The 10,708-nt window shown below is 30.8% G+C and overlaps 1 protein-coding gene across 6 annotated transcripts; it reads left to right on the forward strand.

Annotated features, from left to right (window-relative positions):
- The first annotated feature begins 3,355 nt into the window (after positions 1-3,355).
- Positions 3,356-9,519, forward strand: LOC107867397 (14-3-3-like protein GF14 iota). 6 transcript variants are annotated; one of them, XM_016713617.2, is made up of 7 exons: positions 3,356-3,659; positions 7,251-7,557; positions 8,026-8,113; positions 8,220-8,329; positions 8,423-8,571; positions 8,843-8,934; positions 9,078-9,519. In XM_016713617.2, exons 1-7 carry the CDS (start codon positions 3,587-3,589, stop codon positions 9,078-9,080), a joined length of 822 nt encoding a protein of 273 aa, XP_016569103.1. In that variant the 5' UTR covers positions 3,356-3,586; the 3' UTR covers positions 9,081-9,519. The 6 variants fall into 6 exon arrangements, with proteins under 6 accessions (XP_016569103.1, XP_016569100.1, XP_016569101.1 ...); XM_016713614.2 differs by having other exon boundaries at positions 3,398-3,659; positions 9,018-9,519; XM_016713615.2 differs by having other exon boundaries at positions 3,398-3,659; positions 9,045-9,519.
- Positions 9,520-10,708: the final 1,189 nt, after the last annotated feature.

The raw sequence follows: 10,708 nt of genomic DNA on the forward strand, positions 1-10,708 counted from the left end.
GGCTGGAAACTTCAACTGTCTGATCATGATGTACGGACTACAAATAGTACCTACATTATAAAATAATGTAGCCACACATATGTATATGTGGATCAGTATTTCTGGAATATACTGAGTATGCAGGGGTGAATGCAATAAGTAAAACTAATTTCATATGTAATCTTAAAACATGCATGCTAAGTGTAAGTAGACTCACTAATAGGCTAGAATAAACTGAAAACTGAAATATCTTAAAGCATGAGTGACAAACATACTCTGATAAGATAGTGAATCTCTACACTTAGTTTTTGTAAAACTTTACTTTAATGATATAAGTAGAACTGAAGCTGGGATATGGTAAAACATGGATACTATATGAATATTGATTCTTTAACTATGTGATGGAGATTGACATAACTTAAGGATCTGAATATACAATTATACTAAGCATAAATACCTAAACATACAGAACCAAACATGACATATACTAAGCTTATCTAGTTAACTGAATGACTGATAGCTGAATACTGGTCATGGAAGACTGGACTATACTTAGTCTGAATAATTGGACTGAAATTGTGGAGTACTATGCATATGAGACAAGGACTAACTGAACAACATGAGATGACCAAATATGAATGCATGTAAACTGTATTATTTGAGAATGCAAAACCAAGCGTATAACATGATTCTGAAATAGTCTACAAACTGAAATACTGATAATTGAATAACTGTTAACTATATGCTATGGTCAAGCAAACCTGAAACTGAACTCTGAAATGAATACTAAACTGAGACTGTAACTGAGATAGTGGGAGGTATCATCTAACCGACATATCCCAATCTAAGCTAATTTGGGTCCAACCTGTTACCCTAGTTGAAAGGGTATCAGTACCATGCCACGGGTACTAACACAAATTATGTGGATCTACTAAACTAGTGTCTTGAAGGTCTAAAGAGTCACCCTAATCTAGAAAGAGTACTCGTGAGATATGTGTCAACCCTAAACTGGCAGAAAGATATCTCAACCTACGCTGGCTACGTAGTTCTGTAACTCAGGGATTGCTACTAAGGGTCAAACCTTAAAATAGAAGGAGTGCCCCAATCCCTGGGTTCGCTCAGTGCTGAATCCTACTCCCAACTGAAAAAAACTGAAATACTAACTGGTGTATGCAATGATAACTAATAACTGATAAGCTCAGGTCATGGTATTCTGAAAATAACAGTACATACAGATTCTGAGGTAATTATTAAAGCATAAACTAATACAGGGATTGAAACCGGACTGAGCTAACTTAATCGGATTCATAACTGACCATATTACTGACTGAATGATATTTTCTATGGTATAACTGAAATCATTCTGTAGATACTAGAAACTAGGTAAACAACAAAATTTCAGACATTCATAACCCCCAGGACTCGATAACAATAACAATAAGAACACATGAGAGCATTTGAGACCATAATAAGTAAGCATTATTTAAAGAAACCCTTCATTTGGGCATTTCATCAAACAAATGGAGATTAATACTTTAACATGGGACAATTCACCAAAAAAATGGGGATCATAAACTTGGACATGGAAATATCTTAAACATGGGAGCATAGCATAATTACATAACTAAAATCATGAATTAGGAATTCATATGAAATTCGCTTGAAATAGGACATGAGCATTTCATCACAACACGTAAAGCTTATAGCTTGAACATAAGAATGTCTTAAACGTGAGGGAACAATAGAGTTACATGACAAGATTTATAACTCGGGAATTCATCTTGAAATTGATTGAACATGATATGAGAATTTCATCAAACATGTGGAAAATATGAATTTGAAATATGGGGATGTTGCTAAAAATCATGAATTTAGGGTCTTTCATGAAATTCACTTGAATAAAGCATGGGAAAACATAAATTCATGGCATGAGGAGTTCAACATCTTGCATGGAATCACACATGGACTGAATTGAATTAAAAACAGTATGAAATCATGAAACTAAATCTTTCTTGAACATACAAAACTCCATAATAAGAATAAAATTTCATTCTTTAATTGAAAGGAGGGTTTTGGGGCTCCATGGGTGAAAGGAGACCCATGGATGAACTCCCACATACCTTAAATCTTTAATTTTGAAGGAGAAACACAATCTTGAAAGCTTTCTTGAATTGGAAAATTTGAGTTCTTGATTTTTCTTGAAGAGAAGTTAATTAATTTGGTGTTCTTGGAAGGTGGCTAGGATTTTTCTTTGAGAGAAAAGATGAATAATAGTGTGTATAATGCTTTTGGGGGCTGAAATTAAGTATTATGTGCGGATTTCGGCTCACTGACTCACACAAAAAATGTCATAACTTTTCGCTCGGGTATCGGATTAAGGCGAAATTGATATAGTTGGAAAGCTAATTCAATTATCTACAATTTGGTGGGTATTGAGCTGCAAAACTCTACGTATATAAAAAGTTATACACGTTCAAATTAGACCCTCGTAGAATCGAATATCAATCTTTAGACGAATCAAAGGCTCTTAGCTCAACTTTGTTCTAAGTGATTCCTATGAACATTTTCACCTCGAAAGCACATCAAACACGAGGATAAAGATCATGAAGCTTATATTCACATGGGAATCATTTGGATTATAACTTATACACGTAGGAACGACGGTTCAAAGATTAGCCCAAAAATATGGGGTGTTATAATATGATAATACAACCCACGGATTACAAGGTTATAAGACACAAAGACTACGCAAGAATGCAAGGGGTACTTTTGTTATTTCCTCTCAAATTAAAGGTATAATTTTATTCAAATTTTATTGAAGTTACTTTTGTGAAAGATAAGGTGAAGTTAAATGACTTTTTATAACAAAATAAAAGATAATGACTTTTGAATAATGAGATCACTCATAAGATTTGCTCCTAATTATTAGTTTGTTTGACCAATCAATTTAGTAAGACATCAATTAGTACTTGATCAAGTTTTTAAGAAGTGTTTTGTGTATTTTCTCAAAAATATCTTTCAAAAAGGTGGAAAAACTATTTTTAAACTTCTCAAAAATAACTTTTACTGTTTTACACTCTTCAAAATTACTTATTTTAATTTCTTTCAAAAAGTTTGATAGCAACTTATTTTTTAAAAATAAATATTTTTGATCTTCTCATAAACTTGGTTAAATAAATTATTAGTAGTATTATTCTTAAATAAAGTGTAGTTTATTATAAAAGTTACAGATAAAATAATTAAAATTAGTTTCTTAACCATGATTTCTTAAAGTAGGCAAAAAAAATGTGACGATTAATAGGGGCGTATACAAATTAAGGGGACTTTTATGTAAACATGTTAGTCAAGTCTAAGCTGAAGTGACGGTTTACCCGTTGTAGTACTAATTAATGGAACGGTAGAGATAGTCTTCTCCCCATAACTTTCTCCATGTTGTAACTGTCATCCCCTCCTTATTATCCATTTCCTCTTTGTAAGTAATTGTCATCTCGTCCAGCAGTACTACTCTAATTAGTTTCTTAATTGGCATCAATATCTTTTGGTTTGTAATTTGCACAAGAAGAATACAACATTACTCCATATTGTTTAGGCTAATTATTAAAGAAAAATGTCAAAGGAAAAGGAAAGAGAAACTCATGTTTACACGGCTAAGCTCGCTGAACAAGCTGAACGTTATGATGGTAATTCATTTCATTTCCTTTCCACTCCCTTCTATCTTCTGCCTTTTCTTCATTTCAGAAATCACGATTTCTTTAAGATCGCAATTTTTTTTCTAAATTTCTTAAACTCTGTATCAAATAGGTGTGGACGTTCGGATTGGATGTGAAAATTTTGGTTTGAATTTTCGGATTGAAGAAATAACAATCCCAATTTGCTCGCATTGGATATTGGATTGGACTTTTTAAATTCGGTTATGAATTTATTGGTTTGGATATTTCAGATTTTTAATTTTGACTTTGAGCCTCTAAACTGGCCATGATAATTAACAACCTCATTCACCTAATAATTTGCTCATTAATAAAGATCGAGGTAACCATGCCGCCTACATCGTGTAATTCTATATTGGTTTAATACTATATTGAGCAGGGTCATAGGTACTATTCTATTGGACCTTTGGAAATTGGACTTATTGCACTAATAAAAAAATAAAAAATTACAGGAAGTGACAAATTTAAGATCATAATTATAATAAATAATAATATTTTTACAAAAATACATTTTGTAGCAAACATAGCATTTTTTTGTTCATAAATTTGAAACAGACGTGTTTCACTCCATCTCTCCTATTTTCACTTCATTACTTTACATCTCTCCTATTTTAACTTCATTACTTTACCTCTATCCTATTTTCACTCCATTACTTTACTTCTCTCCTATTTTCACTTCATTACTTCACTCCCTCGAAAAAATATTTTTCAGTATAATTTTTAACAACTAAATCAAAATCAAATCAATAGAAGATTTTTTTTATTATATATTTACAGGTCTGTATATGTATTTTAACTGTATTTTTCAGTTTTTGCATATGTATTTTTCTGTTCGGAATATGTATTTTACAGGTTTGCATATGTATGCATAGATCGTTATATGTATTTTTCATATTTTTAGCTCTGTATATGTATTTTATGCAAATCAATACATATATCTTTCATGACACATGAAAATATTTTTTTTTATTGAAACCAAATACATATATATTTACATAGAGTTTTTAGCAAGTACATATACATAAATACACATGTATTAGTTATTTGTAATGTAATTATATCTTTTTTTTGATTATACATTTACCCAGATATATATTATTATTTATATACAATACTTCAAAAATGGTCACATTCATACAATACATTTTCAGTATTTTGGTTACCTATATGTATATGTATATAGTTGTCATTTTTGTTATAGAGATTTTGTGTTCTATATTTTATATATACATATGAGTCAGATATGTATTTCTATAAATACATATGCAGGTGTATATGTATGTTTTGTACTGTAAATATATATGCAGATCTGTATGTTTATATATATATATATATATATATATATATATATATATATATATGATATAGATATTTGTCTTTTAAAAATAAAAGTTAGAGATAAAAAAGTAAAAAAAACACACAAAAAAAATAAAAAAGACAACAACAAAAATAAAAAATCCAAAAAAAAAAAGAAATGAAAAAGAAAAAAAATAGAAGTGTAAAAATAAAAGCGAAAAAAATTAAAAAAAGGAAGAAAAAAAATACGAGAAAGGAAAAAAAAAAAAAAAAAAAAAAAAAAAAAATAAAGAAAAAAATGAAAAGAAAAAAAAAGAAATAGAAGAGAAAAAATAAAGTGGAAAGAAAAAATGGCAAAAGAAAAAGAAATCAAAATAAAAAATACAAAAAATAAATAGAAGTGTAAAAATAAAAGAGAAAAAAATAAAAAAAAGAAGAAAACGAAAATGGTATAAGAGAAAAAATATGAGAAAGGAAAAAAATAAGAAAATGAAAAAGAAAAAGAAAAAAAGGAAAAAGGAAAAAAAGAAGAGAAATAGAATAGAGAAAATAAAGTGGAAAGAAAAAAATAGAAAAGAAAAAAGAAATCAAAACAAAAAAAAGTGAATGAGAGAAAAAAAACGATAATAGTACTTTATTTTGAATTTTTGAAGATCATGAAGATAATAATCTTCATATTTGAGTTTGGTTTGAAAAAGGAATCTAATAATTTAAAGAAGATTAATTTATGAAAAAAAAATCTACCGCTTTTTAAATAACAATAATTTATGAATTTTTTTTTTTACTGCTTTAAACACATGGGATAAGTAAAAGAAGGACAATAAATCTTGTTGTATATGTATTTTACCAGAATACTTTTATAAAATCTAAACTACAAGTTGTTATTTCAGGTAATTATGAAACAGTTGCTATGAAATTTTAGTAGCAACACTTTTATAAAATACAAAATACAAGTTGCTATTTCAGGTAATTATGAAACAGTTGCTATGAAACTCCTAATTATGAGCTTAAGTTTGCTACTTATGAAATTTTTCCGTAAATAGAGGGGTTTGTTCATTGTATTTTTAATCTCTGATACCTAGAGAATCCGTCGAGAGAAATAAGAAATAATCTTTCTCTCTCTACTCTTTTTCTTCTCTACTTTATTTTTCATAACAATTTCAAAATTCTTCTTAAAACTTTTTATTAATATTTATACTTTTTTAAAGCTAAAAGCGACCAAAAGTAGTCAGTTTTTGATTAAAAAAATTATTTATAAAATATTTTTCTAAAACAGTCGCTTTACATTAAAAAATAAATTTAAAATACTATGCAAAAACGATCATTCGTGGTCGTTTTACGATTAAAAAAAAAAAAGAAAATATTTTGATTGTTTAAAAAATTAAATAAAAAATATTTTTGTGATAGCTTTTCCTGTTTTTTCAAGTATTGTTAGTATGACCACATGTAATACAGATATGGCTGAATATAAAGTATAAAATTTTCGAGGTTTCAGTATCCGCAAATCTGTTGTGCTTAATCCGATGTTCAATTCAAAATTCATATTATTTAAAAATAAAATCCAAATCCAAACTAATTATCCAAAAATGTTTGAATTTCGGATTGGCTCAAACTATGCCTGCCCCTTACACATGAATCTACTTGTGCCAGAGTAACGTTTTCGTGTGATGCTTTTTTTGTGAAGAACTTGTACTTGTTTTTGAGAAAGAAGAAAGTTTATGAGTTTCAAAGCTATTTAATCCAGTCCTTTTTCTTATATTTTTTTTAGAAATTCTCCTTTTCATTAATATTTTCTGTGTTGTAAGTTTTTAACATAATATCTTGTAATTTAAATGATTAGATATTTGAATTATTTTTAGCTGAGAATCTGATCTCCAGATCTGCACCTGAATCAGACGCCCACACTTGAGTCCGAGCAACTTAAAGGCAAAACACTTTAGCCTTCTTTTTCCTGATAAAACCTTTTTGGATGAGAATTTGATTCATCATCAACTTGGATTTGCAATTAGAACATATTGCACTTTGTTCATTGATTACTCTGATGAGTGCAATCATCATCTGTGATCTATTCTTTTATGGGGGTTAAAGGGCATGTAAGTTGCTTGGTTAAGTTGGATGTTATGCACTGATAGTGTAAAGAATTTTCACATCACCGGTATGTTTTATACCAATGTCACTTCTCATCTCATCTCACTAATATATGATAAAAGAGAAATAAATGTCTTTGCGTTCCATTGTATAACTTCGGATTCCTAATTATTTCATCAGAAATGGTTGAGAGTATGAAGAAAGTTGCAAAACTGGATGCTGAACTGACAGTGGAGGAAAGGAACTTGCTTTCTGTTGGTTACAAGAACGTAATTGGAGCTCGACGGGCTTCATGGCGTATTATGTCTTCGATAGAGCAGAAAGAAGAGTCGAAAGGGAATGACAACAATGTCAAGCTGATAAAGGGCTACAGGCAGAAAGTAGAAGAAGAGTTGTCCAAGATTTGCCATGATATTCTTGAAATCATAGACAAACATCTAATTCCATCTTCTGCCACTGGAGAAGCTACTGTCTTTTATTACAAAATGTAAGTCAAATGCATAAAAACAACAATTCTTTCTACCTGTTTTTAAATCAAAATGGTCCATAACAAACTTGTGATCCATTTTTGAGGTTCTTTGTGACCTTTCGTGAACCTGTTCCCTGGTCGTCGCTCTGTTGCTTCTGGCATGTCATTTAGGAACACCTTTCACCTCTGAAAGGCAGGAAGTGTGACAACATACACACTTCCCTTTACTCCATAGGGCCTTCTCGTCAGTTGCTGGGATTGGTGACCCGAAATTGACTTGGCTTTGCCAAAAGGCCTTATCCCTAAAAGCCCGAGGTTGTACCCATTTCACGCGTGGTTCTGAGTAGGATTTATAATACTGATATCTAAATTGTCAACTCTATTTCATCAGGAGGAATGAGGCCAGGCACCTCCCTCCTGTGTTTATTACAATCCTTGCTTTATAGTCCATCTGTATTTGACTTTCTTTTTGTGTGTCTGATTCAGGAAAGGCGATTATTATCGTTACCTTGCTGAGTTCAAGACTGATCAGGAAAAGAAAGAGGCTTCTGAACAATCATTGAAGGGCTATGAGGCAAGTTATCTTACAATCTTTACCTTATCGCAGTATATAATTTAGATATTTTTTATTATGATCCAATTGATGCACATCTGAGAGTTCCATTATCTGTTTTCTTCAGGCTGCCACTGCCACTGCAAACTCTGATCTGCCTTCAACACATCCGATCAGGCTTGGTCTTGCTTTGAACTACTCTGTATTCTACTATGAGATCATGAATTCCCCGGAAAGGTAAAGTTCATGACCAATGAAACACCTTCAGAATGCGTTTCTTGTATTTTCTTGTCGTCTTGATGATGTAGATTGACAATTTGCAAATGGCAGGGCTTGTCACTTGGCTAAACAAGCTTTCGACGAGGCAATAGCAGAGCTGGACACTTTGAGTGAAGAATCGTACAAAGACAGTACCTTAATAATGCAGCTATTGAGAGACAACCTCACACTGTGGACCTCTGATTTGCCCGAAGACGGAGGTAGCAGTTATTTAAATGTTTGTTTTAGGATTCCATAGGAGAACTTAAATGGTACATTTGGTAGTAATTCTTTGATGTCTTTATCAGACCTGCACCTTTGAATTGCTAAAACTGAATTCTCCGTAGGCGTTGGACAATGATCTAATTGAGATTTGAAACCAAAAAGAGCCCTTTGGATTCCTGCTTTTCCTTATCCGTGGAAATATAGGTCCATAAAATAAATGAATGTTAATATTCTTGAAAACTGTAACGAACACTACTGTTTGTACAGCTGAAGAGAATATGAAAGCTGATGAACCCAAAGCAGCAGAACCTTCGAAAAAAGCAGAAGAAGCGCCTCATAAAACAGAAGATCCGCCTAAAGTAAGTCTTTGACAAATACTCTCCGCATCCCCATAAACGTGACCCGTTTTATTAATGCACACCTGAACTTTGCTTTGTTCTAGTTACTCACACTGGCATCAATTTTATAGTTGATGAAACCAACTTTTGTGCTCTGACAGCAGTAATGGTGGCACAAGGAGCTATGTAAACAGGCAAAAATTTCTGCGCTTCCCCTCCATCATTAGCACGAGTGCATGATTTTGCAACACCTCCATCAGAAGAGATGCACTTCGTAATTTGATCGATACATTTTCATTTGCTCCCATTTCTTTATGTTCTTTGGTAGAGAAGTATTATTCACTTGATCTTTTTCCGATTGAGTTTGTCTTTTGTTAGATCCTTGATTTTGTTAAGGGACCAGGCCAGTCTCTTGAGATTATAAGTTATTTGAAGGACAATGAAAGAGGATTTGTTGAAAGATTTTGGTCCAATATCTCCATATTAGTATTATTTATTGTAATTGGAGAAATTTATGCTAGTGAAGAACAAATATGGCAGCTAAACTGTTGTTCTATTTGAGTATTCCACCTTTATTGGATATTAGATACCCCACATTACTTTTTACTTGTCATGTTTTGTTCATTGAGAAACAATTTAACTTATCATGTTTTGTTTATTAAGAAACAATTTAACTAATTTTCGAAGTTAAATTAGATTGAATTGATTCAATATATTAAAATTAAAATTTTGCAATTTTCTCATATCAATATGGTTCTAAAAATATATCTTAAAATGTTGGTTAAAATTTATAACGTTTGACTCTTAAAAAGAAAACTATGACGCGTTGATAATGTTGTAACTGGATAATGCACTCTATGGTAATTAGTAGGGTACTGCACTGAATGTTGTACAAGACTAAGCGAAAAAAGAAAAGAAAAATTATCAAGATTATGATGCTAATTCTGGAGATCTGCTAAATGAGTTATTCTCTGAATATTGTTGTCCATATATTATTTCTGTTTTAAAAAGTGTATTTCTTAATTATATTTAATATCGTGGCTAAATATATACATGTGGTACGAAATGTAGCCATCTGAAGTAGTTTTTACTTATAAAAGGCACACATTTTGTCTTCTTTTATGGACAATCAATATATTGGTTCTACATATTCAAAATTGGGGTGTTTATGAAAAATCAAAAGATTAAGTGAAATCGAAAATCTAATCAAATGACAGGAAAAACATAATTTGGTTAGGTTTGATTTTGGTTTTAAACCTTTAAAAAATTGACTAAATTCCAATTTGGTTGGATTTTGTTTTCAAGCCAAAAATAACTAAAACAAACTGAATCAAACCTACTATACAAATAAAAGTTCTAATTGTGAAATTGACTAAATTCCAATTTGGTTGAATTTTGTTTTCAAGCAGAAAATAACTAAAACAAACTGAATCAAACCAACTATACAAATAAAAGTTCTAATTGTGCTTTAAATTTTTTTACAATACGTATTAATATTTTCTGCTCTTGGTCCGTAATCTAGGTGTTTGCTTTTATTGTAATTCATTTTTTCCCCTTTGCCTTCTACTTAAATTTGTAATTTTTATTTTGATAATTTCAATAATTTATTTCATGTTGAAAATAACTTTTCTTGAGCTAGGCTGTTCCCGGTTCGCTTGCTGTTGCTAAGGGAATCCTTATAAGTTTCTTTTCCTCCGCTTATTGATATGCTTAAACTCAGCGGGTAATCCTGCCATCATTGTTTAATTCAATTATTGTCAAGATATATAGGTATATCACAACTAAGTGCCTGTTT

The sequence above is a fragment of the Capsicum annuum genome, chromosome 1 (assembly GCF_002878395.1).
Source record: "Capsicum annuum cultivar UCD-10X-F1 chromosome 1, UCD10Xv1.1, whole genome shotgun sequence".
In the NCBI taxonomy this organism is placed as follows: domain Eukaryota; kingdom Viridiplantae; phylum Streptophyta; class Magnoliopsida; order Solanales; family Solanaceae; genus Capsicum; species Capsicum annuum.

Excerpts from the sequence above, each read along its gene's own strand:
- LOC107867397 (XM_016713614.2), top strand. The coding sequence starts at position 3,587 with ATGTCAAAGGAAAAGGAAAGAGAAACTCATGTTTACACGGCTAAGCTC. Across the intron at positions 8,114-8,219 it reads AATCATTGAAGGGCTATGAG|GCTGCCACTGCCACTGCAAA; the intron begins GCAAGTTATCTT and ends TGTTTTCTTCAG. Across the intron at positions 8,935-9,017 it reads AAACAGAAGATCCGCCTAAA|TTACTCACACTGGCATCAAT; the intron begins GTAAGTCTTTGA and ends GCTTTGTTCTAG.